Raw genomic sequence first — 27,285 nt, forward strand, 5'->3', positions numbered from 1 at the left:
ACCCTCTGAAAAGTCACCCACACAGAACCATTTCCCTCTGACTAATGCACCTAACATTATGGGCAATTTAGCATGGCCAATTGACCTGACCTGCAAATCTTTGGATTGTGGGAGGAAACCAGAGCACCCAGAGGAAACCACGCAGACACAGGGAGAATATGCAAACTCCACACAGACAGTCACCAGAGGCTGGAATTGAACCTGGGTCCCTGGCGCTGTGAGGCAGCAGTGCTAACCACTGAGCCACCATGCTGCCCCTTTGGCCATCCTTTCCACTGCCTCGGCTCTGAGTTCTGCAATTTGTTTCTTGAATTTCTGCACCTTTCTCCTTTCAAGTCATTCCTTAAAACCTTTGCCAATGTTTTCATCATTTACCCTAGTATCATTTTGTAATTGTAGCATCTCGTTTGGTTATTGTTCATATGAAGCTCCTGGGATTGACTTGTTACAGTAGGAGTACAATAGAGGTGCAACATAGCTTGCTGCAAGACAGCCGATAGTAAATTGTGGAAATTGGAGATGAACACGATGTGACCAAACCCTAAAGCTTACAGATAAAACACTTTTAGGACCAATATCCTAATCACTGAGAAACTAGTTCTCTTACCTCATTCATTTGAGAGATATCTGTTTGAGCATGTATTACTATTATAGTTTGCTTCTAAGATAGTTTGCGGATTGTTCAAATTTATTTTCCTCTAATTGGAACTAGTGAAGTACTCAATGCTTAAAAATACCTTGGGACACTTTAATTAGATGCAATTTCACAATCCAGAAAGTCCAGAGGTCTAAGTCTTGGTGACAGATCTCTGAAGATGGGTTTTGACTGTTCACAAGCAAGTCTGCAGAGCGTCCAATGATGATACTACTTTTAGACACCATACCATATATACATGTGTAAAAGTCAAATTTTTTAGACTATTTTTAAAGATTCAATTTATAGGGTCGACTAGTACACTGGCATTAGTTTTGAGGGGCTGGAATTCATGGTGCGCTTCGAAATACCGTATTATTAGCAGAAGTCAATTTGATGGCCTAACTAATCCTGGGTAAAGATAAAAATCACAATGAATTATGGTAAAAGTAATTACCAGATAAAAGCAAGAGAAGCAATAATGAACCACTGGTAGGAAATTGTATTTATACATATCGGTACAAAAATTTCACATGTCAAAGATTCATTGAAATCCTGCAAAATCACACGGTTCAACATTGTCATGGCTGAGTATAATGGGACATTTAAAATGAAACATTTAGTAAATTCTGAATGTGTAAGCGTCTTGAACTTTCTGGCCAAAGTTTTCTGTTTTCCTCCCATTTACTCTGGTATGTAATAACCTCAGCAACATTAACAAATTTGTCAAAAATTAAAAATATATGTAGCTATTATATCTAACTTTTATTCAGATGTAATGGCACAATTAAAATGATTAACCGTTTAATGATATTAACTTTTGGATGTATAGTGCAAAGTGCAGTAAGTACCGGTCTGAGTGAATGAATGAAACAAAACATGCTCTAGTAAACCAAGTGGGCTGAGCAGATTATTTCCTGAAGGGCTTATGCCCGAAACAATGATTTTCCTGCTCCTCGGATGCTGCCTGTCCTGCTGTGCTTTTCCAGCAGCACACTCTCGACTAAGTAGTTATGAATGACCGAATGAACGAATAGAGAGACAATATAGTAAACAAAGAGCGATAAATAGAATTATGAGTATGAATGAATGAAGTGGGTTAATGGGAACATGCAGTTCCCTTTGTAAAAGGTTTATAATGCGATATAGTAGGGTCAACTTTTACACAAGATATATGGATAATACACGATTTTATTGATCAAAAATAAGGGACTGACATTTACATGAGATTGCCTTTTACGCAAGTATATACGGTAGTATTTTTTAAAAATCCTCTCACTCTGTCAGAAGTAGTTTGAATATAACAGAGCTATATGATCAGTAATGCTGTGTTTGTAATTCCCTTCATTACAGGATGACTATGTGCTTGAAGTGAGGCACTATCAGTCCCCAAAATGGCCAAATCCAGATGGGCCGATAAGCAAAACCTTCGAGCTCCTCAATATAATACGAGAAGAAGCTTCTACCAGGGATGGGCCAACTATTGTCCATGACGAGTATGTCTTTCTCCTTTTCTAAATTGAAGCTGTTTGTGCAAAAGAGGTCTCAAATGAAACAAATGACTATTAATGAAAATGCCTTCTCAGAAATAGAAGTGGTCATATGGTCAAAATAAGACACAGAGTGAGGTCTATTAACTGCCAAATTTGAGGGATCCACTGTTCCCTGGAGAAAGGATTGATCTGGAGGTATTTGAATGGATTCTGTGGAATGACTATTGTGAGGAGATTCTTTCTGACCTAACCTGATAATATCGTTTCCGACAGCAACTAGGAGAAAGTGAGGACTGCAGATGCTGGGTACCTGGATCAAAAAGTGTGCTGCTGGAAAAGCACAGCAAGTCAGGCAGCATCCGAGGAGCAGGAGAGTCGACGTTTCAGGCATAATTCCCGATAAAGGGCTTATGCCCGAAACATAGATTCTCCTGCTCCTCAGACGTTACCTGACCTCCTGTGCTTTTCCAGCACCACTCTCTCAATTCTGTTTCCAGCAGCAGTATGATTGAACTTATTGTCCAGACACCCTGTTGTTGTACTAGTTTTGGCTGAGGGGAAGACAGGCCCAGTAAAACTTTCAGGTAATCATTGTCCTTAATCCAAGCTGGTATATCTGCATGATTCCAGGACATTTCTGATTTTTATTTGAAATTTTAACGTTCATTAGATTGAGAACTTTTTATGGCATATAGTTGTATCACAGCAATTAGAATACACAAAGGATGCTCTGTGTGTATGTGTATAAAAATGTAAACTTCTTTTCACAGACATGGAGGAAACACAGCTGGTACTTTCTGTGCTTTAACTAATCTAATGCACCAACTGGAAAGTGAAAACTCAGTGGACGTTTATCAAGTGGCTAAAATGATTAATTTAATGAGGCCCGGTGTCTTCACCGATGTTGTAAGTCAGAATCATAGCGTATAAATGCAGAGTTCTTTACCATTTTGCCATAAAAATTCCAAAAACATATTTAACCATAATTGATAGAAAATTGAAGGAAACCTGGCATTCAGTCTGTGGGCGACCTGGTGGGGAATGTTCCAACAAACAGAAATGGATAAGTGTAGAATATGTCATGTGACTTAGCCCATCACCCATAATAAAGATCACTGGGACTGCTCATCCATGTCATTTAAACAACTGATTGAGGCTAATGTAGACTTGTTAGCAGCCTATTGACCTGAATAATACTGTCCACAGTCTAAATAGCCAACATTATAAAAAGCCGGGGAGAAGGGTAATATATTTCAGGGGCTGCACCGAGTGCGCTCCCCAAAGATGTCATTTCACCTTTCTTTCTGGCCCATCCGCCCTACAAAACCAAGGGCCTTATTCCTGTCTCTGGATTTGAGGGATCCTTTCTATACTACAACTCTGAGACTTACTTTTCAGGGACAGCCATGATTCCTTATGGGGCTCTTTCTTACACTCCAGTATCCATCATTGAGCTCAATCAGATTGGCTAGCAGCTCCCGAAGGTAAATCCTCCTTCCTTCTGCAGAAGTCCCATTGTTAACAAATTTGCTAACAATATTAAAGAATGTTTAAATCCAATAGGTGCAATATGGTTCATTCAGTGGTTTGGTAGGATGGGGTGGTGTTTAATGAATGCTCCCAAGGTACCTGCTATGTTGACATTTGGCCACAGACCATCATCATTTCAGGGCAATTGTGATACCATTCATTCAGCTGGATGATGGATCTGGACAGGGAAGAGTTTTCAACTGAACTAGATGGACCTTTGCTAGAAGAACTGCATCTTCTAACCAAACCTCTGAGGGGAAGATGGGACTGCTGAGTACTGATATCTGTGGGAGATGAAGTGCTCACAATTCTTGTATCCCAGAGGAAGCAGGGTAGCTGCTAAATGTCAGCATTGTGCACAGAGCCTAGGTTAACTGTGGACAGCTAGCAGTTTGTACATTACATTCAAAGAAAATTTTAAAAGCCTTTCAAGAAGTGAGCATATGACAATTGCCCATAATAAAAGGGGTAACTCTTTCTGTTTCACTGGGAAAATTCCAAAAGAGGGAAATACAGAATTGTGAGTTTGATATTATTGAATACATCACCGACTGACTGTACCTTACAGCTATTTCATGTTTTGTATTGGTACGATTCCGACCCAGTCGCAATGATTCTCAATGCTGTTATGAGAAGACTGAGATATGTTCTCTTTCTCCAGGATCAGTACCAGTTTTTGTATAAAGCTGTCCTCAGCCTGTTCAGTACAAGAGAAGATGAAAACCCTGCAACTGTATTGGAAACCAATGGCATGGCCATGTCTGCCAATGACTGTAATGTAGCAGAAAGCATGGAGTCTCTGGTGTAACAGTGCAAGAGATATCATCACCAACAGAGGCAAAACAAAATCCTATTTAAGATCCTGTTAACTATATAGGTATCCATTGTGAAATCCTGGTATTCACTTTGTGTCACCAATGAACACTAACTGGTGGGTGACTTTTTATATAAAAGAAAAATTGTTAGCAGAAATCGTTTGTGCAGTGTGTGAATATTTCATTTGCATCACGCTGGCCTGACTGATATTCGCTGTAGTTGCATTTTCAGCATGTTCAGTGTCAAGTTCCATGGTCTGCTTCCAGTCTGTAACTGGGGAGGGGGGGTGGGTGGGGGGTGCATCCATGGCAGTGTCTTCTACAGAGGTTTCCAGAAGAGAATATTGACTGCAACATCAATGGTAACTAGAGTGCTGCTGCCTAAGACTTGTTTCTCTATTTTCCACCATGTCAACACCATTTAAAAACCAACATTCAGCAGTGCTCAAGCAATGTACTGAATGTACAGAACGAAATAGCAGTGTTGATCAAGTCTGGATAATATGGACATCATATTGTTAAAGAATGAAAATTAATCTTCTAATACATAATGTAAATAGTAGAACAATGAACCTGTCCATGGACCAAATCTCTATTTATAATTCTAGATTTTTATATTTTACTACAGAGTCTTTTCTAGTCTTTTTGATGTTCTGACTACATGGTCGTTGTAGCTGGCAATTTATTAATGTTTAAATATATCTCTAATTCAGCTTTGATTCTAAATCCCATGTCAGATGTTTATTACTGACTTATTTGATGTAATTTTACAAATAACAGCATGCAATGTTTAAACTACTTGTACAACAGAAATAGAAAGTTCTAGAAAGACTTCTCACAGAGAAAAAATCCAGATGATGTGTGATTTGGGTTGCGACTGATGTTTTTACATTATGGCCACTGCAGAAGAATTTAAAATGAGATTTATCAGCTGATTAGCACTGGTGGTCATTATTGGGAGTGTGCCAGTAGCACCTAATGAGGCACATCTGTCAACATGTCTGGAGTTAGAGATTAACTTTAATATCTACAGCAGCTTTAAAGCATCCTGACTTCTTATATAAAACACCTACCTAATGTCAGTCCTGCATTTAACTTCTGGCCAAAATGCAGAATTAGGAATGTTGATTACAATATTGAGACTCTGGAAAGAAAAATATTAATAAAATAATCCTTTTTGTACAATAGAAATGCAGTTTGGAGTTTAACTTTAATGTATTGTCCAGTAAGCCTGCTTAAAACATAGATGTATTAATTCTCTCCCTGTATGTTGTTCAGCACACAGTTAATTCTTTTGCTATCAATGTAAGTTACACTGTCTATAACCTATACCATTTGTTAACTTATATGCCAAAGTTTGTACTTTGCATTTCATTTGAAGCCTAAATGAAAAAAAATGGAATTCTTCTAATGAAAAAGACACTTGTCTGGAAAGGCAATAATTGAGCAATGAATAACAAGAACACTAAGCAAGAACATTGGATGGCAGGTCTAACTGGATTACAGCCATTTTGAACTGGATTGAAAAGATATTTGAATGGGAGTGGAAGCCTCTGGTCATGTGAACCAGTTTGGATTCAACATCGTAATGGAAAATTGGGTGTAGTACCAGGAACTAGGATTTGTCATGATGGAGGCTGGAACATTAACTTTATAAAGGCAAGAGAGGACGTGTGCACAGCAGAACAGTTGTTTAAAGAGATAGTTCAGATTGAGAATGGATATATTCCCACTAGGGTGCCAAAGTTTGATAGAGCTCCCTGAATAACAAAAACATGGTGTTTAAAATTAGAAGGGGAGTTGGGTGATGGGGGGGGGGTGGTTTGGTGGTAGTGTGATATTTGCAAGCTTTATCATATACTAGAAAACTAACTGAAGGAAGACAACTGAAAATTATGGGAATAGAAGGAGATGCAAAAACAAATCTGAAGAGAACAGTGGCTAATTTAAAAGGGAAATAGTAATCAGTTATGTACAGAGACTACAGAAACAGGAGTTGCTCTTATGATAGAGAAGATGATTTGATTTAGGCATTCAAAATCATGAATAGTTTGGATAAGTGATTCTGTTTGTACTTGTAAAGGGTCAGTTGCAAGAAAAACCAGAGGTGGCATGTGGAAACATTTTTTAAAGAACTGAATTATGATCTGGAATATACCAACTGAATGGATAACAAAAGATTCTACAAACATGGTGAAAGGGAATTGGATGAATACTCGAAGTAATTTTTGTGAACAAGACTTTGAGCAGAGTGAAAACTAATTGTAAGACCCTACCAAAAACACAAGTCACTTCTTGTGCTGTATCATTCTATGACTGCTGCCTCCTTCTGCAGCCCACCCAGGTATCTAATATATATCAGAATAGTATCCTAAGCTCTGCTGTTAGATTTTGATGCAGAAATGTTTGCTCTGTCCTCTTCGTCTGTGTTTATTTCACAGTCAAGTCTGTAAAATACTGCACTTAGTGAAAGAAAAATCATAGGGAGGGGGTGCAGAAACAAAAAGAAAACAACTTGATGTTAAAATTCACAGAAGAAGATTTTCACAAGTACTGAAAATCTATGAAATATTATAGAAAAGATACTAGATTACTAGTAAAAAGGGGTTAGGCAACTATTAGATAATTATTGAAATACTTCTGCATGTATTCTTGGGTCTTAATGTGATTGGTGCATTAATTTTTTGCAAGCATTCTAAACAGACAAAACTACCGGGTATTAGAATTAAATGGTCAAATTTTTCTAATCTACCCCTTTCCTATGTGGTGCCTTTCCAACTGGACAGTCGATCACAAACTATTTTATTCAATACGGATATATGGGGTGGGTTGGAGAGATGTTGGGAGTGTTATTGGGAAATCAGAACGAAACACTCTTCCCTGAAATGTGTTTGATATTGCCTGATGTTTTCATTTAACTTTTCAACTTAAAGTCAGATGTATTAAGAAGAAAGTAGATATTTAAACCCTGAGATTTCTCCAGGAAGAAATAAGAGAAAAGCCCTTGCCTTTAAACAGCTTTTCAACCATAAACCTAATTTCTTCAGCAATATTGAACCTTAGAGTGTTTCAAGATGCATTGAGTGAGACAAGATCACTCAAAGTATTATCAATAAAAATTGAAGTTGTATTGAAACTGTTGGAGAATGGTCAGCTTTATTCACATATCTGAAAAGCTGTTGGACGTCACAATGTTACTTCAAACAAATAAATCCCGTATTATTAACAGTTAATTATTGCAACTTACAGTCTGCAATGATTAGAAATGCCATTAAGTATTCCACCTTTTAAATTATAATTGACCACACACCAAAAACATCCCCAAGTGGTTGATTGCACAAAGAAAGATCAGTAGCAGTGAGTGAACGAAGAATTTCAGACGTAATTTGAATATGCAGATAAAAATTTGATAAGTGCTTGTGGTAAATAAAATCTATGGAAAACTAAGACTGGAATATTACTGAATAATTTCCAAGTCATGAAAAGGTACTGCTTGAAGTGTACAAAATGCCTTCAGCCTTGATGCGATCCAGAACTGGTTGATAGATATCTTTGGTTATCGGACCAAGTATTCCTTTAGTGGAGATTTCGCCTGTTAAAACAATGAAATTTCAAAAATGTTATGGAATTGAATGTAGCACAATGACTTTTGTGGATAAGTGAAGAGAAAGTGAAGGAATACATATCAGAGTAAGGCTATTATCAATGAACATTGATGATAGAACATATTTGTCCTTTTTATGTCCACAACTACAGGCTTAACACTTCTAACCAAGCTCACTTACCAACTGAAAAACACCTTTTTAAAATCAGTTCCTTTTTAAAATGTCTTGAGAAGAAGTTACATTAAAATTATAGCTTTAAAACAGATCTTTATTCTCCCTAGGCTCCTCCCTCCGCCTTACTTCATTTAACACTATCAAGATAATCTTCTGTTCAAAGTATGTGAGAAGATTTGTAGCTTGGGAGCTCATTGTTGTAGTTCTGTTCGCCGAGCTGGGAATTTGTGTTGCAGACGTTTCGTCCCCTGTCTAGGTGACATCCTCAGTGCTTTGGGAGTCTTCTGTGAAGTGCTTCTGTGATGTTTCCTCTGGCATTTATAGTGGTTTGTCTCTGTCGCTTCCAGGTGTCAGTTCCAGCTGTCCGTTGCAGTGGTCGTTTGTCCAAGTCGAACTCATGTTGCTTGTCATCTGCATGTGGCTACTAAGGATAGCTGGTTGTGTCGTTTCGTGGCTAGTTGGTGTTCATGGACCCATCCATGAACACCAACTAGCCACAAAACGACAAGACCAGCTATCCTTAGTAGCCACACACGCGGATGATAAGCAACATGAGTTCGACTTGGACAACACTATTATCATAGGACAAGCCAAACAGAGAACAGCCAGGGAATTCCTAGATGCATGGCACTCATCCACAGATTCAATCAATAAGCACATCAGTCTGGACCCAATATACCGACCACTGCAACGGACAGCTGGAACGGACAACCGGAAGCGGCAGAGACAAACCACTATAAATGCTGGAGGAAACATCACAGAAGCACTTCACAGGAGGCTCCCGAGCACTGAGGATGTCACCTAGACAGGGGACGAAACGTCTGCGACACAAGTTCCCAGCTCGGCGAACAGAACCACAACAATAATCTTCCATTTCTTTCTTTCTTCATCTATTTATCTAAATTTCCATTTAAATGCATCTATGCTTTTTGCCTCAAGTGTTACAATTGGTTCTACATTTCAGTCATCTTTGTAAAGTTGCTACTCTGAAATTCCTTACTGATGTCAATTAAGTTATGACCCTTTGTTTCAGATTCTTCAAGTGGAAATATTTTCTTTTCATTTATCCTAACTTTGTTATGATTTTAAGGGCCACTAAAGTTTCACACCTCCCACTCTTCCCAGCCTGTTCCGGATAATTATATGTTTTAATTGAGCTCAGTAGTAATCAGTAATAGGCATCTGCACTGGCATTTTCTCCCATCATCCTTAACCAAGAAATTTGTTCTACAATTATTTATGTCTGCCGCATTGCATTTTCTTTTTTGTGATCATGAAGCAAGAACCAAAAACACAACTGAGACAAATGGCCAGTTAATCTGTTCTCATGTTATTAATTGAGGTGAGGTGGTGACAGTGGTAATGCCAATGAACTCGTAATCCAGAACTCTAGCCCCTGTTCTGGAGACATGGGTTTGAGTTTCTTCATGGCAGACGGTGAAATTCAAATTCAATTAAAAAAAAAGCTGGAATTAAAAGCCAGTTTAATCATGATCATATAATTATTCTTTATTGCCATTAAAAAGAAAACCTACTTTACTAATGTCTTTGAGGGAAGGAAATTGCCATCTTGACCTACATGTGACTCCAGACCCATAAATATATGGTTGATTCTTAAGTGCTGTCAGAACTATTCCTGCAAGGTACTCAATTAGTTATGGGCAATAAATGTGGCACTTGCCACCATCCCACACAAAAAAGAATTTCTCAGAACACCAAGAGAACAGTGTGATTAAATTCTAAAATCTTCCTGAATGGGCAGGAAACGTGCAATAGGCGTTCAATGAAACCTGAAACCTCCAATATTCAATAATGCACTGACGTCAATCTAGATTATGGCTGGAATCCAAAGTTTCTAAGAACAAGATTAATGTCTCTACATCAGTCCAAAGTTGGCTGGGACTGTGGGTTGAAGGATGTATTTGCATCATTTTTGTCTGGGATCTTTGGTTTACCGCGTAAATTTTCATCAGGGTCCAGGATTTGTCCGAGCATTATTCAAAGTCGCCACACAGAAACCAAAAGTATGCAGAATGAAGAGAAACATCAGTGTGATCTTCAAATATATCAATTTACGAACAAGTAAAAGGGATTACCATCTAAAACCATCTCAGCACCGATGGCACATGGGTAGCCAACAGTTTTTGCCATTGCTGAGAAACCCCCAACATCACCGTAGACCACCAGACTATCATGCTTAGTTTCTAGTTGACCCGAAGGGTGTCTAATGCCAACACTGTTCCTCAAGACAACCAAGTCTCTTTCACCAGGAGCTGCAACAAAACAGATAGTGTTCAAACAGGGATCTGTTAGACAACTAGAATCAAAAGCTGTTTTCACATATTGAAGGTAGAGGATCACAGTACCACATCTTCTCAACTAAACATAATGCCCACTGAAATTAAGCTGGATAAAATACATGTTAGGAGAAGGTGATGAATGCAGATGCTGGAGATCAGAGCTGAAAATGTGTTGCTGGAAAAGCGCAGCAGGTCAGGCAGCATCCAAGGAGTAGGAGAGTCGATGTTTCGGGCGTGAGCCCTTCTTAGGTCGGGCTCATGCCCAAAACGTCGACTCTCCTGCTCCTTGGATGCTGCCTGACCTGCTGCGCTTTTCCAGCAACACATTTTCAGCTAAAATACGTGTTAGACCATATATTAAATGTGCATGACCAATTCAGTACAATAGCAATCTTAACTCAGCATAAAAAACAAAGGCAGGAATAGGCCAGATGTTCCATTGAAACTGCAGACTCCATTAAATAAGCTCTTGACCAAAACATTATATGAAAACATCTTCACATCTTATACTCTTAATCCTTGATTATGCCAAATAATCAGCACTGTCCTCTCATACATTGTGAACATTTGGTGTTCTTTGCAAATATCCTGATGAGTACATGATTTCAAGAATTTTTTTTTCAGCAAAACTCAAGAATTATAGCCTTGTGGGCTTGATTATAGAGCTGGTTTAACCCTGTCCCTATTGCATAAGGAATGATACAGATAAACAACAAACAAGGAACAGTTCTCAACCTCCATCTTCAACCCAGAATGGGCAATTTTGACTGAAGTGATTAGATGAGATTTCTTGTTAATACACAGAATCATAGTTTGCTGTTGGCTCAAATTCACTCTCGATGCTATAAATATAGTCATAGAAATATACAGCATGGAAAGCCTTTGATCCAAATGGTCTCTGCTGATATCCTAGTCCCATTTGCCAGCACTTGGCCCATATCCCTCCAAACCTTTCCTATGCCTTTTAAATATTGTAATTATACCAGCCTCCACCACTTCCCCTGGCAGCTCATTCCATACATGCACCACTCTCTGCATGAAAAAGTTGCCCCTTTGGTCCCTTTTAAATCTTTCCCCTCTCATCCGAAACCTATGCCCTCCATTTCTGGATTCCCCCACCCCAGGGAAAATACTGTCTATTTACCCTCATGTTTTAATCTCTATAAGGTCACCTCTCACGCTCTGACGCTCCAGGGAAAACAGCCCCAGCCTTTTCAGCCTCTTACTACTGCTCAAACCCTCCAACCCTGGCTATATCCTTCTAAATCATTTCTGTACAATTTCAAGTTTCACAACATCCTTCCTATAGGAGGGAGACCAGAATTGCACACCATATTCCAAAAGTGGCCTAACCAATGTACAGTGGCAACATGACCTCCCAACTCCCATTCTCAATGCTCTGACCAATAAAGGAAAGCATACCTAATGCCTTCTTCACTATCCTATCTACCTGCGACTCTACTTTCAAGGAATAATTAATCTGCACTACAAGGTCTGTTTGCTCAGCAACATTCCACAGGACCTCACCTGTGTGTAGGTCCTGCCCTGATTTGCCTTTCCAAAATGCAGCATCTCATGTTTATCTAAACTAAACTCCATCTGCCACTCCTCGGCCCACTGACAGATCTAATCAAGATCCTCTTATACTTGAAGGTAACCTTCACTGTCTGCCAACTTGTGTTTCTCAAAATGTACTAGAAACAGCTCAATTCATCAACTAAATGTGCCAGCAGTTGTACAGTTTTCACTAAAAGCAGCAAGAACTGTGAAGATAATAAGACAGATGTCATTTAAAAGAGATATACTGTATATTTGCAGCACAAATGTTTTAATCAAAGCATTTTATTTCATCGTGTTTTAGTTTTCCCTCCCCCACCTTATTAAACTTATCATTGATCTTATGAAGTAGTGACCACGCTCTCACTGTTATCAAGTGCAGAGTTAGATGTCCAACTGAAATGTGATGCTAGAATAGGACTGGAAACTGTTTCCAATGAAAGGCTCCATTTCTTCCTCAATATGCACACAGTGCAAGTAAAATTTTGAAGCACTTTATTGGTTTCAGTGTACTTTGGGTGATCATGACATTAATACAAATATTTCCATTCCTAGTAATTATTTTTAACACAAAACACTAAGAATAGAAAAAAAATCTTCATGCTATGTTTCTTTTAAGTAAAAAAACCAACTAGCATCTGATGATATCGCTATTTAATAAGATAGTGGGCTGGACTGAGCAGCAAATACCAATATGGACTTCTCATAAGTGGAGTTCCAATGGATATCTAAATGTCCAGAGTTTTAACTAAAGGGTTAACATTTCAATTGGAACTTATTAAAAGCAAGGTGTTTGAATTTTGTAAGTCATGCTTTTTTTTGGCTTATCATTTATGATTCATTGTTTTGTAATTACACAATGGTTTATTTAAAACAAAATAAAAAGTTGGTAAAGTTAGTAAAGTTAAAATATGGCAAAATGTCATGCTGTTCATACCATAGGTAAGTCTGGGCTCAATGTGCTTCGCAAAAGTCTCCAGAAGGCTCATTTCTTTCTGAACTGGTTCATCATCAAAGAGGCCAAGCCTTTATCAAAAGCAAATAAATGTCACAACAAACAATAAGGCATTTGACCAATTCTAGCCATTTAAACTGGAATAAAGACAATCTATGAGTGACAGATATCGAAGGACTCAACAAGACGTTCTCTACTTCATCAAGTCTTTGTGCGTGTGTGAGAGAGAGAGAAGAAAGAAAAGTGCAAAGAGACATCTGAGGAGCAAACTCTCAGCTGGTTGGAGTCATATTTAATACAAAGAAAGATGATTGCAGTTGTTGCAGTCATCTCAGTTGAAGACATTTCTACAGGAGCTCCTTGGTGCTCGGACCAATCAGCTTCAGCTGCTTCATCAAATGACCTTCTCTTCATTATAACATCAGATGTGTTTATGTTTGCTGACAATTGCATAATATTCACCAGCATTTGCAACCACTCAGATACTGAAGCAGTCCATCTCCAAATGCAGTAAGACATGGACAATGCTTGGTCAGATGAGCCACACAAGTGCCAGTCAATGACCAACAAGAAAGAAAATAACCATCATCACTTGGAGATTCAATGACATTACCGTTGCTGAAACTCCCTCTATCAACATTCTGGGAGTTACCATTGACCAGAAACTGAATTGGACTAGCAGTGTGGCTACAAGAGCAGGTCAGGGACTAAGAATTCTGTGGCAAGTAATTTATCTCCTGACTGGCCAGGATCTAGAAGGCATAAAATCAGGCATATGATGGAATGCTCTCCACTTGCCCGGATGAGGGCAGTTCCAACAACTTCACACTGTCTAGGAGAAAGCAGCCCACTTTACCTGACACAACATCCAAAAACATTCACTCTCTCCACAGACAGACATTGTGTCATAGCAGTGTGTACCATCTACAAGATGCACCTCAGAAATTTGCCAAGGCTCCTCAGATGGCACCTTCTAAACTCACAACTGCTACCATACAGAAGGATAAGGGCCATTGATACATGGAAACATCACCTTCAAATTCTCCTTCAAGCCACTTATCATTCTGGAGTTGGAAATATGTTGGCATGTTTTCCACTGTCATTGTGTCAAAATCCTGGAACTCCCTCCCTAATGGCATTGGAGATGTATCTAAAGCACATGAACTGCAGCAGTTGTAGAAGGCAACTCACTATCATCTTCTCATGGACAATTAGGGATAAATAATAAATACTGATCCAGCCAGCGATGCCTGCATCCAGTGAATGAATCAATGAAAAGTTAAGTGCCCACGCTGATTCAGAATGAACAAAGAATTCTAAATTTATCAGAATCCTGACATAATTTTAGTGGAAACCCCAAAGAGACTAGCAAATTGTCACAAAATTTCAATGTTTGGATAAAGCACAAGCAGTGTGAGAAAAAAAATCATTATCCTGTTCTCTCAGCAAGGACACAGAGACATAGCATACTTTCAGATAAGTATCTGACTACTGCTTCAATAAACAGCTGCATTATAGCAATGGAATTAGAAATGTATCATCTCTTTCAACTACAAAGGTTTCTATCACCACTTGGTTGATCAAAGCAGAAAAATACTTGGCAACTCTTTCTTCTCCGCACAGTCCTGAAGGTGATGAGTTTGATTCTCAGAAAGACTGTCCTGTCTGCCCGAACCCTTAGTCTGTTACACTCTGAAATTCAAGGTTTGTGCAAAGATTTGTAGCTTGGGTGCCACTTGTGATTGTGGGTATGTTCGCTGATTTGCAGACATTTTGTCCCCTGTCTAGGTGACATCTTCAGTGCATTGGAGCCTCCTATGAAGTGCAACAGCTCACCAGGACAACAGACCCGATACCCACCATGTGCAAGACAAACATAATTTACAAGATTCCATGCAAAGACTGCATGAAACACTAGATAGGACAAACTAGCAATCCACATTCATGAACACCAACTACCACCAAACACCATGACCAAGTGTCCCTCGTAGCCACACACACAGGTGATGAGGACCACAAATTCAATTGGGATAACACAGCGATCATAGAACAAGCTAAACAGAGGACAGCCAGAGAATTTCAGGAAGCATGGCACTCATCTACAGATTACATCAACAAGCACATGGACCTAGACCCAATATACCGGCCACTACAAAGAACAAACTGAATCAGCAACCAGAAACAGCAGGAATGGAACCAAATAAATTCCAGAAGACACAGTACATCAGCACATCACAGGACACTCCAAAGCACTGAAGATGTCACCTATACAGGAGATGAAACATCTGCAAACCACCTTTCCAGCTCAGTGAACATACTCACAACTATGATACCCTGAAACTGTATTTCCCAAGTCCTCAGCTGGACTGCTAGATCAACTGCTGCACAAACATTAATAAGCATCGTACATGTACATTGTTCAGTTCATTGCTATTGCATCAATTTGTCACTGAACTGATTGTCAGTGACACAAATTGAAAACTCTGGCCTTGTCAGAAGACTGGAGATGAGAGTGTGTGTATCTAGCAGAAAGAAAAGAATCAATAGTCAAATTAAAATCAATGGTTGTCTTACCATGTCAGAGTGCTCATTCTATGATCATCTCTTCCAATCTTATCATAAACAGCTTCTTGGAGTCTTTGCAAACTACTGGATGGTGCAATTTCTACCAAGTTACACATCAGTTCTCTCTGTTCAACAAACATTAGAGTTTCAAATAGTTTGGAAAATAATAAATAAGGCACTTTCTACTCTCATGCTACACTGTTAAACTTACATATTATTTAACTCAGCCATTACTGGTTAAACAAATCCTGAATGGAGTTTTCCAAACAAGGTGAACATTTTCATTGTTCTCATCAAAGGTTATGCACCAAGTTAAAGCTGCTATTTTACCAAACAAATAGCAAGGAATGTAACCAGAGAGACAGGACTGTGGCATATTGCATAGATGGTTGCACAAGTGCATGAAAGGACTGGGACCATAGCAATCCCAGTCTCTCTCTCTCAAAAGACTAGGACTTTTGATGAACAGCTTTCGGTGAACAGCTCTCCATGTTGGAAATGAATGTTCTCTTACTACACTTGAAAAAAAAACAATTGCTTAAAAATAAACAATTTGGAATAAATAATGATAAACAAAAGCAGTTTCAGCATTTCTCAAAAAGCTTCATATCAGAAAGTCTGGAGAAAACAAGTACTTAAAATGAGTCATAAAATGACTAAAAAAAATGAAGTAGATACTGTTAGTAACAGTAATTTAGTTCAGAAATTGGATTAGAGAAGGACAGATTCCATATTTCAGCAGCAATCGTTTAACACTGAGCATCCAAAACTCTCAGAATAAATCTCATACTTTCATTGAATTGTTTTTTTCAAATATTCAGACATACCCAAGTCAAAGGAGGAGCTTCAGGGCTAAGTAGCTGGCATGGGTCAGGATTGATCAATCCTAGCTTGTGAAATCCTTTCACTACATTTGCATATCCCTGAAAGAGGACACAGGACAATACGTATTCAGGTCATATATGTCTCATTATTGGTCTGCACTGCAAATTACAAAAATCTTCAACAGATTAAGCATCATCCAGGATCAGTCTTGTTTAAGGTGCTTGACATTGTTTCCTGTGGTATAGCGGATGGCTGCTGGTGAATATTTAAATGAATCAACTTCTTAGCTAAGAAGATGAAAATGGTTCAATCTTTCTTGGACAAATCATGAAAGCCAATTCCCTAAATCCTCTGAAATATACAGGAAAGCTCACTCAGCCAAGACCTGCTGGATTATTGCACATATGGATTTGGAGCAGAAAACAGATGCTGATTTAAACACATGACAAGAAATAGTCTTCACAAAAACAGGCCTATAAAAACTATTGCTCTAAAGGAACATTAGAATCTTAAATCTGTCTGGAAAATAGTATAAAATGAAAAAAAAATGGTGAAACTGCATGACAATTTATGTCTCAGTGAAATGCTAAGGATAAGATTCTGAAGTGAACAGAGCATTAGTAAATTAGACAGACCTATAAAAACTTGTCAGAAAGCTTCATTAATAGCGAAGGTATCCAGAAAAGAGAGAAATACAATAGTAACTTGCATTCGGACAGCATCCTTATATTTTGAGACAATGCATGAAGCATCACAGGAGCAATAACAGAATGTAGCACACCAAACACAAGGAGGTAGGATAAGCTGATTTTATCAAAGAGATGGAGATTTTAACAGGTGTCTTAAAAAGGAGGAAAAAAAGTGAGAGAGAGGTAAACAAAAGGTTTAAGGAAGGAATTCCAGAGCCAAGGACACAGGCAGCAGAAAGCATAGCTTTCAACGATGGAGCAATAAAAATTGGGGATGCACAAGAGGTCAGAATTGAAGGAGGATTTGAGAGCTGTCAGACACCATACCATGCACACCATTCCATGCAAATCGGAAAGATAAAATTATATAAACTGCATTCTCAAATACAATCACTGATCAACACAGACAATGGTAACAGGCTCTTCTTGTGTCTTCACCACGTTGATGCACCAATTGAAATTGGACGTTTAGAGTTGCACTGCCAGGGAGAGACAGGAGTGAGAGTTCAGTAAAGAAGAACAGCAAGACTGCTCCAGGAGTACCTTTGTGATTCCTTCAAAGTCAGCGACAATGTTAGCCACCTGATGACTCATTTGAAAGTTAGTTTCCAACCTCAGTGTGTTACATTGCTCAAATGAAGCTGCAAGAAATAGGTCTGTTATATATCATATGAGCAATTACAGTAAGTTCAGCACAGCTGGAGACAGGGGAAAAAACTGTGTCACTATTTTTAAAAAGGGGTTACAAAATGCAACAACAGACTTGTTAATATATCCAGAAGGTAAAGTTTTAAACAAAAACAGAAGTTGCTGGAAAAACTCAGTAGGTCTGGCAGTATCTATGAAGAGAAATCAGAGTTAACGTTTTGGATCCCGTGACCCTTCCTCAGAACTGTTGAACTGATTTCTCTCCACAGATGCTGCCAGACCTGTTGAGCTTTTCCAGAAATTTCGGCTTTTGTCTCTGATTTACAGCATCCGCAGTTCTTTTGGTTTTTATTAGGGAAGGTTTTAACAGCTGTTAGGAACAAAAGAACAGTGCAAGTCAACTACTCCACAATCCAGAGAGATCATTGCTAATCAATTTATTTGCCTCTTTTCGCTCTAGATCTCCAGCCTTGCCTAGCAAAACAAAAAAAAATCTGTCAATCACTGATGAAAATTATTGACTGAACAACTATTTTTTGTGAGATAATCTTTCACACTTCTACCATTATTGTATGAAGAAGTATTTTCTAACTTTTCTCCCAGATGGTTGACACTGATTTGAGGATTCCTAGCTTTAGTTCTGGACTCCCTCACCACCAGGAAATGCTTTCCTGCTTCTACCCTTCCAATTACTTTCTAAATTCCTAAACCCTCAATTCAATCATCCTCCACTTTCTACATCCCAGGGTACATAATACAACCCCCAAAGTCCTGGGAACATTCCAGTGGAACTGCACTGCATCCTTCCAAAAGGAAGAAACCCTCCAAGCACATGTTCTTCTGGAACATTCTCTTTGAAACCTGTCCTAACTGCCATCATCTGGCCTATCTCTAAATTAGATGAATAATTTGCCTTTATTCCCAGGAGTTCCAATTTTACGTAATTCTTTTAAGTGGAACTCTACTGGGCGTCTCCTGGAAGTCCACTTATATGACATCTATAGACATTCCCTCTTCACTAATGTAGGTATTCTCTCACAATATTAGACTCATTATTCCTAACTTGTACATCCAACAGTTTGCAGTGAGGTGTCTCACGTATGGATGAAGAGAGTTAGCTTGCTTCTTCTCGTTTTCACACTAATTTGCTTTTCATTTTCATACTAGCAGCAATATGAAAAAAAAGTCAAATGTGCAAATCTCACCCTGTGGGACACAGTCTTTCCATCAGCAAGTCCCCAGTTCCTGCCTCCTTTTGGTGTCAAGAAACTAGGCCCCTTGAGACTCCAAGTCAAAACTCCAGAGGAGCTCTGAAAAGGCTTTTGCCCCAGCCATGCAATAGGCAATTCCAAAGACATGTGGTTAAACCCTGGCACTCATGAACCAAACTCCCAGAGGTATGCAAATAACTCCACTACCTTGTGGATGCCTCAGGAGAGTGAGGGTCAAGGGAGCAAATCCTGACCAAATTCTTGAGTGGTGCACTTGGCCAAACTGATGTCTCAATATGTTGTCCTTCAGTCAACTACTGAAGCCCATGCCAAACCCAGTACTTTGCAGCAAAACCAGAAATTGCTGAGGTTTGGCAGTATCAGAGTTCATGTTTCAGGTTCAGTGAACCTCCCTCAGAACAGCACTTGGCATTTTGAATTCCTTTGATTCCAACTAGGGAGCTTGAAAAGGAATACCTTGACATCTACTCTCCACAGATTTTGCACAGGCTGGTGCCCTGGAGAGGACATTCTAGTTCAACAGCAGAGCATTAATGCAACCCAGTTGACAGCAGTTATAGGTTATAGTATAGACCAACGAATAGGACAGGTGCTGGGAGGCTGTCTGTGACAGTGAAAAGAACTATCATGTCCCATTGGTCAGCTAATACCTATCTCTCAAGCAGTCAGAAGCTTATTTTCCATGATCCATCTCCTTCAGGTGAGTACTTGGAGGTTAGAGTCTCTGGTCAACAAGCGAACAGAATCCATTGTATCAGGCAATTAAGTAAAACAAGTTGAAGATGCCACCTTTTTGATTGTCAAGCTGGCATGTCAGGACCAGTCTACAGGACTGAAAGACCACTTATAACTTGTTGATAGTTTGGAAAAATAGCAGTGATCAACATATACCCTGATAGGCTGAAAATCAACACAGCCTTCTCACAGGAGACCAGGCTTGCCAAGAGTGGATAACAAAGCAAAACATTCCAAGTTCATCCAACAGGGGACGTGCATGAACAAGGTTTATACTTTGCTGTATGGAACTCACTTCTAACCTCAGGAGACTGTCTGTGTGGAATTTCCACATTCTCCCTGTGTCTGCGTGGGTTTCCTTTAGGTACTCCAGTTTCCTCTCCCAGTCCAAAGATGGGCAGGTCAAGTGGATTGGCCATGCAAAATTGTCCATAATGTTCAGGAAGGTGTAGGTTAGGTGCCTTAGTACAGTAATAGTGTAGGGGAATGGATCTGGCTGGGTTACTCTTCATAGGGTTGGTGTGGACTTTTTGGGCCGAAGGGCATGTTTCCACACTGTAGGGATTCTATGATTCTTATCTTAGCTCCAGCACTGAAATTATGTCCATGAACCAAGCTCCCACACAGACAAAAACAAATAGTTCTGCAACTCAATTGAACAAATACACTCCAGCATTCCTCCACACAGTGCAGAAAGGAAATAGAATGATATCTTAAATGTATTCTATCTCTGGGAGGGACCCAGTGCCACAGGATGTATGTGATGTAAAGTTTCAACCTGCTGATCATTTCAAGAAAAGTATTAGACTGTGTTACCCTGGTCAGACTGCATTTTCTGGTTAATCCAGGATCACAGTGTGGGTTCAGAATGGAAGATCCAAAAGTTGAGATGATTTTCTCAATACAGGAGCTGCAAGATAAATGCCATGACCAAAGGAGACCATTATATACTGCTTTCATAGATCTCACAATAGCATTGAACCTATTTAAGCTAATGGAAATATTCTACTGAAGGAGTTCAATGAGATTTTTTTTTAAAAAAATGACAATGTGGCATGTAAATATGACAGAGCAAAATCAGAACTGCATGAGAAGCACAATAGGTTCAAACAGGGCTGTGTTCTGTTAGCGATGCTCCTTATCTTGTTCTTCTCTTTGTCCTGGTCATACATTGTCAGGGTTCAAACTTATATAGCGTAGCTGACAAAAACAAAAAAAAAGACTCGGCCTCATTTCCCCAAGATAAATAGAAAGGTGCACTAAATCGTCAGAGAATTGCTTTCGGCTGACGATACTGCATACTGAGGATCAGCTGCTGCAGCAGCACTACTGTTACTCTTCCTGATAAAAGAGTAACCATCAGCTTCTCATGACGAGGCCTTGGATAATTAGTCCCAGTCGTTCCACACATTTTCTGTTGACAACTTACAATTTTTCATCCTGAATTGAGAACTTTGAATTTTTAACTTCTTACCTTATACCTCAGGGTGCCCCGTAACAAAGTGCGAGCTGATTCAATGCCATATGATGTAGCGTATTTGAGGCTGTCTCGGTTTGGTATACCCTCTAGGTTGAAACCTGGGAAGAAGGCCATTGGACTTGCGCTGTCGAGAACAGCACCTCCAGCTGGGATGTCAACTACCTGCACATTAGATAAAAAGACACTATGTACTAAAAACACACCTTTAAAAAGTGAGCTGAAGAATCCTTTGGGTTATTGTGCAATTACAGCTTCAGAAATCACTTGCAAAGTTTATAATTTTGCTGGCAATACCAAAGGATATCTCAACAAGCATTTAGAAGGATGTCACACATGGTGAACTGTTATCCCACATTTACTGGTGAACAACATACAGGATAATAATTAATAGAACACTGCTTCCCAATATCATTTTCATACATTATCGGTTTATTTATGTGTCATTATAGATTAGGCTCTCTGAACGGAATATGACTGAAAAATGGCCTAAATCATTGCTTCAATGAAAACATGCATCCAAATAAGTCAAAGACAGTGGCCTAGATCTTCCTCATTGTTGCAACATACAATTGAGGACCATTCAGAAGTTCCAACATTACCCAGGTAATACAAACTTTCAGTGGGCATTTCCACAGCATCTGAACGTTTCTTGAAAACATCCCCCAACACTGAGCTAGAATCAGCCATGTCAGAGAGTTCTTAATACTTACCCAAAAAGGGTTAAAGGAATTAATGGCTGCTCTATGCTTATCAAACCTTCACAGGCACCTGACACCCATCCCCCTAATCTGGAAACACCCCGTTGTCCCCCTTGATAGTTCACTGATTCAAACTCCACCCTGTCCAAGTGCAATCACCCCCATCGCAGCACTGCCCCATCCTGACACCCAATTCCCATTGACCCTCTGGTACCTGTTCTCCAGACCTGTGGCTCCCCAGGACCCGATCCTTCATGGATCTGAAACTCCTCACCCACTAACATCCAATCCTTCGACACCTAAACTGCCCAGATCCAAGAAAACATGCCAGGACCAACACTATCCAACCCCCTGAACTGAGTGAAGCTGACACTACTGAACCCCGACCTGACAGCCCACATCTGCACCCACCTGCCAACCTGACCACCTTCACAACCACTTTCAGCTCTCATCTAACCATCCTGATGCCAGTACCTAGCACCCACCTGGCACCTTGCTCCCCACCGACATGGCATCACCTAGCAACCTATGTCCCACCCATCAGGCACACTTGATCCCCCATCCAACATCTACCCTACCCCTTTAACATAAATGGCACTCTATAACCCTCACCCTCCTAACTATCGACTACCCACCCACCCACCTCTCACCCTACACTCAGAATCAGTGTTACAGTGCAGAAGGAGGCTTTTCAGTCTATATCTGCACTGCCTCTTTAAAAAAGCATTCTGAATTAATGCCAATTTCCTGCCTTTTCTCTGTAACCATGCACATTATTTCTATTCAAATGATCAACCACCTCAATTAAACCTACCTCTGCCACATTCCAAATAGTGGAATCCAGTGCTTTACTACTCAGAAATTGGAAAACTGCATAAGATATATTTTAAAACAAAATCCTAAGAACATTTTACAAGATGATCAGAGGACTGGATAGGGTGGACAGTGAGAGCCTTTTTCCTCGGATGGCGATGGCTAGCATGAAGGGACATAGTTTTGAATTGAGGGGTAATAACTATAAGATAGATGTCAGAGGTTGGTTCTTTACTCAGAGGGCATGGAATGCACTGCCTGCAACAGTAGTACACTCGCCAACTTTAAGGGCAGTTAAATGGTCATTGGATAAACATACGGATGATAATGGAATAGTGTAGGTTAGATGGGCTTCAGATTGTTGCACTGACCTGTGACGGCCAAAGGGCCTGCATTGTGCTGTAAATTCTATGCTCCATGTTCTAACATGTGATTTCAGATCCTGTATGCATAGCAACTCATAAGCTACTAAAGGATGAGCTCTTTGTGATATTGATTGTGGTAATTTTTGGACTAACTATTGAAAAGACTTGTTTGACCCTGAGACATGGATGGCCTGAAAGAAACAGTTAGATAGGGATCAATTATAATTAACTAAAAATGTTGAACTAATATTTTACCTTTCCATCCTTTAAGTAGATGGCTGGGCGGATTGTATTTAACAGAGCTCCAGACGGACTCCAGCTAAACTTGTACCCAAGGGGGTTATCAGAACATTCAGGGGCAGGGAGGCCTCCACAGAATGAAACAAAGGACTCTATCTGATGAAAGAAAAAAGAAGAAATTACAGCAACATACATCACGGCCCAGAAGAGGCAATGCACATTTCAGTTTAGAACTTGATGAAAGATGTGCTTCACTGTCAGTATACATGGTTTTTAATGAAATCTGTCTCCTCACACAATTTATGAAAACTATTGCCAATGCTTCACGTTTGCACAATCTGATGTCTTTCCCCAATCCCCAGCCAAATAATGCACATTGAATTAGTCCGACAATAAGGCAGAGTAGGTAATGTTCCCATTTAATTTCTATTTTATTCAAGTACCATGTCTAAGTTGTGTTCATTATTGCAGTTATCACCACATATTTAATTTCTTTCACTACTTAGCAGGTAAGTCTGATTTGAAAAGTAATTTTTTTCTTGGCTACTTAGACTGAATCAACAGAACTAAAATTTAAATTCTCTGACATAAATACTCTGAACGCAAATTGAGAGTTGATCATCTTTGGAAGTAAACGGTTTCAAACAACAGCACTCACCACTGAGCCTTGCTCTTTTGCCTCGTCAAAGCGTTTCATCGCCAGCATGTGGTCAATCCCCGGATCCAGACCAACCTCATTTAAAACAGTAATCCCAGCATCCAACGCACTGAATGAGATATAAGCAATAAAAGATTTGTTCAAAATTAATCACCAAGCTCTTCTTTACTCCCAATAATTTCCATACGTCTCAGGTTAATGATTAATCACTTTCCAGGGATTGATGAGCTCCACGTTAAGTTTACTTAAAACAGGAAAACACAAGTTATTTCAGCAAACCAACTGATGTCTGCATGTGGCTGCAGATGCACAACAGACTAACTGCCCAGAGTCTAAATGTTATATACTTACAGGGCACATGGCATCCTTAAAAAGGATTTTAAACTATTTTAAAGATAAGCTATACATAAAACATTCCCGTCATTTCCAAAAGGAAGTCTGACTATTTATAACAACATGCAAGACTACAGTGTCGTTGATGCATCCAGATCTCAGACTGTGACAACCGTCAGTGATGTTGTCTGGCATTCATGAAAATGTTTTCAATTTTACTTTCATGACTGCAGTTGCTGATTAAGAACTTGCTTGGGCTTAAGCACTAGACAATTTTATTTTTCAAACCAGATTAACTACTGACGGATCTGATCTCTCAAACTGTTTCAAGTGATTCAAATCTCTTCGCCATTTTGTCCCTTAAGAGCTTCCAGCTTATTTTGATGTAAAATAGAATCATAAAATCCCTACAGTGTGGAAGTAGGCCATTCGGTCCAGTGAGTCCACACTAACCCTCAGAAGGGCATCCCACACAGATCCACACCCCCTCATTAATGATTTATAGATCGCAGCGATTTTTGAGAAGATTTGTAGCTCAGGTTGATGATAAGTATGTAAGTTAGCTTGCTGAGCATGAAGGTTTGTTTTCAGATGTTTTGCCACCATACTAGGTAACCTCATCAGTGAGAGTCTCTGGTGAAGCGCTGGTGGTATGTCCCGCCTCTTTACTTATAGATCTTGGTTTCTTAAGGTAGGTGATGGCATTTCCGGTTTTTTTTTCACGGGAAGGTTGATAGGGTCTAAATCGATGTGTTTATTGATGGAGTTCTGGTTAGAATACAATGTCTCTAAAAATTCTCGTGCATGTCTTTGTTACACGGTGGGTGGCACGGTGGTTAGCACTGCTGTCCACAGCGCCTGAGACCCGTGTTCAATTCCCGACTCAGGCGACTGACCGTGTGGAGTTTGCACGTTCTCCCCGTATCTGCGTGGGTTTCCTCCGGGTGCTCCGGTTTCCTCCCACAGTCCAAACATGTGCGGGTCAGGTGAATTGGCTATGCTAAATTGCCCGTAGTGTTAGGTAAGGGGTAAATGTAGGGGTATGGGTGGGTTGCGCTTCGGCGGGTCGGTGTGGACTTATTGGGCCGAAGGGCCTGTTTCCACACTGTAAGTAATCTAAACCTGTCCTAGGATGTGTGTTATCCCAGTCAAAGTGGTGTCCTTCTTTATCTCTATGCATAGAAACTAATGGTAGTGTGTCGTGTCTTTAGTGGCCAGTTGGTGTTTGTGTATCCTGGTGGCAAGTTTCCTGTTAGTTTGTCCGATATAGTTTTTTTTTACAGTTCTTGCATGGCATCTTGTAAATGATGTTAGATTTGCTGATAGTATCTATTGGATCCTTTAGTTTCATCAGTCGCTGTTTAAGCGTGTTGGTAGGTTTGTGGGCTAACATGATGCCAAAGGGTCTGAGTAGTCTGGAAGTCATTTCTGATATGTCTTTTATGTAAGGTAATGTGGCTATAGTTTTTGGTTGCGTTATGTCTGCTTGTTTGGGTTTGTTTCTGATGAATTGGTGGATTGTGTTTATTGGGTACCTGTTTTTCTTGAAAACATTGTTTTGATATTTTTCCTTCTGCTTTTTGTAGTTCTTGGGTACTGCAGTGTGATGTAGCTCATTGAAATAATGTCTTGATGCAGCTCCGTTTGTGGGTGTTAGCATGATTTCTTCTGAAGTGAACTGAAGCATACCACCAGCGCTTCACCAGAGACTCTCACTGGTGGTGTTACCTAGTATGGTGACAAAACATCTGAAAACAAACCTTCAAGCTCAGCGAACTAACTTACATACTTATTTATAGATCTTTTTGTGTGGTCTGCATTTTCAGCTATTTTTGCAAGGTCTGGCATTTTCTCCAGCATTGTATTGAAATTAAGCTGATTTTATCTGTCATTGCTCCTGCTGCAACTGATACGTTTTACATACAACTTGCTCCAGATCTTCAGCTTGCTGAATTAAGCAGAGATATCCTCTAAAGAATTCACCAGCTCCGAGATGGCATTCACAAGTTTAGATTCATCCTGAGTTGGTTATCCAGCCCTTTTCCTCTTGAACTATCAGTTTTTATCTCTCCCAGTAGAAAACATTAATTCCACGAATGCAGAAGAAAATGAAGGGTGACATTCTTCCTTCATACTCAGTTCAGCACGTTTTTCTTAAACAGTTTGCTGCATTTTAGCTCGGTCTCTGATGTTTGACTGACTTCATGGATTATGAAAAGTTCAAGATCATGGCATCTTAGTAGATCTGTAATTGTTGGTGCTACTAATCTAATAATTACAAGTGTAGAACAGGTTTATACTAATATACACCATTTGTTTACTTAATTATCATCATGCTATTGTTAACAGTTATATGATAAAAGCATTTATTTGTCACTTTGCAATACAATGTAATAATATCTAGCTTGGTGCTGAGATGTTGCCTCTGCATGTCATCACTCTTACACGCGGTTTTTAAATGGGTTAGTTTTAAACTGTAAAAAGAAATTACAGATGATTTTCATCAAGATAGATGCTTGGATTTAAATCGAAAAGCTATGGTGCAGTTTGCATCTTGTAAACTCAGGCAAACACAATTGGGTAGATAATTGCAGAGCAAGTTAGGAGGGAGTGAGGAGGGAAATAAATGAGAAGATCAAGTCTGTCTGTAAATAACATTGAATCTCCGGACAGAGTGTAAGTTAGAGTTTGCAATTATTCTCATGTGTGAACCACTGGTGTGTACTGAAGTCCATTATTGGGGCAAAAGTTCCACCAGCATTTTAGCCTGATATCAGATTAGTAGAAATCAAGGTTAAGGACCTGTTAAATATCCCACTTGTTGCACTGCAACTAATAGAAAAACGAGAGTGATTAATCACGGAAACAGACTCGTTGGTCCAACTCCATCATACTGACCAAGTCTCCCAAACTGAACTCATCCCATTTGCCTGCGTTGGGC

The 27,285-nt window shown here is 39.5% G+C and overlaps 2 protein-coding genes across 8 annotated transcripts in view; one reads left to right on the forward strand and one right to left on the reverse strand.

Moving 5' to 3' along the window:
• The window catches only part of ptprz1a (protein tyrosine phosphatase receptor type Z1a), a 255,622-nt gene extending 250,887 nt beyond the window's left edge, over positions 1–4,735 (forward strand). For all 5 annotated transcript variants that reach the window (XM_060839467.1, XM_060839468.1, XM_060839469.1 and 2 more), the window contains 3 exons: positions 1,988–2,130; positions 2,898–3,033; positions 4,319–4,735. In XM_060839467.1, the coding sequence (XP_060695450.1) occupies positions 1,988–2,130; positions 2,898–3,033; positions 4,319–4,465 (426 nt within the window). In that variant the 3' untranslated portion in view covers positions 4,466–4,735. The remainder of the gene's footprint in view (positions 1–1,987; positions 2,131–2,897; positions 3,034–4,318) is intronic.
• A 2,884-nt stretch (positions 4,736–7,619) lies between these two features.
• Positions 7,620–27,285, reverse strand: part of aass (aminoadipate-semialdehyde synthase) — a 77,223-nt gene continuing 57,557 nt past the window's right edge. For all 3 annotated transcript variants that reach the window (XM_060839474.1, XM_060839472.1, XM_060839473.1), the window contains exons 17-24: positions 24,012–24,120; positions 23,369–23,509; positions 21,232–21,399; positions 16,456–16,551; positions 15,638–15,753; positions 13,046–13,134; positions 10,348–10,524; positions 7,620–8,064 (exon numbers count right to left, since the gene is read on the reverse strand). In XM_060839474.1, coding sequence (XP_060695457.1) covers positions 7,949–8,064; positions 10,348–10,524; positions 13,046–13,134; positions 15,638–15,753; positions 16,456–16,551; positions 21,232–21,399; positions 23,369–23,509; positions 24,012–24,120 — 1,012 coding nt within the window. In that variant the 3' untranslated portion in view covers positions 7,620–7,948. The remainder of the gene's footprint in view (positions 8,065–10,347; positions 10,525–13,045; positions 13,135–15,637; positions 15,754–16,455; positions 16,552–21,231; positions 21,400–23,368; positions 23,510–24,011; positions 24,121–27,285) is intronic.

The sequence above is a fragment of the Hemiscyllium ocellatum genome, chromosome 19, assembly GCF_020745735.1.
Source record: "Hemiscyllium ocellatum isolate sHemOce1 chromosome 19, sHemOce1.pat.X.cur, whole genome shotgun sequence".
NCBI classification, from domain to species: Eukaryota; Metazoa; Chordata; class Chondrichthyes; order Orectolobiformes; family Hemiscylliidae; genus Hemiscyllium; species Hemiscyllium ocellatum.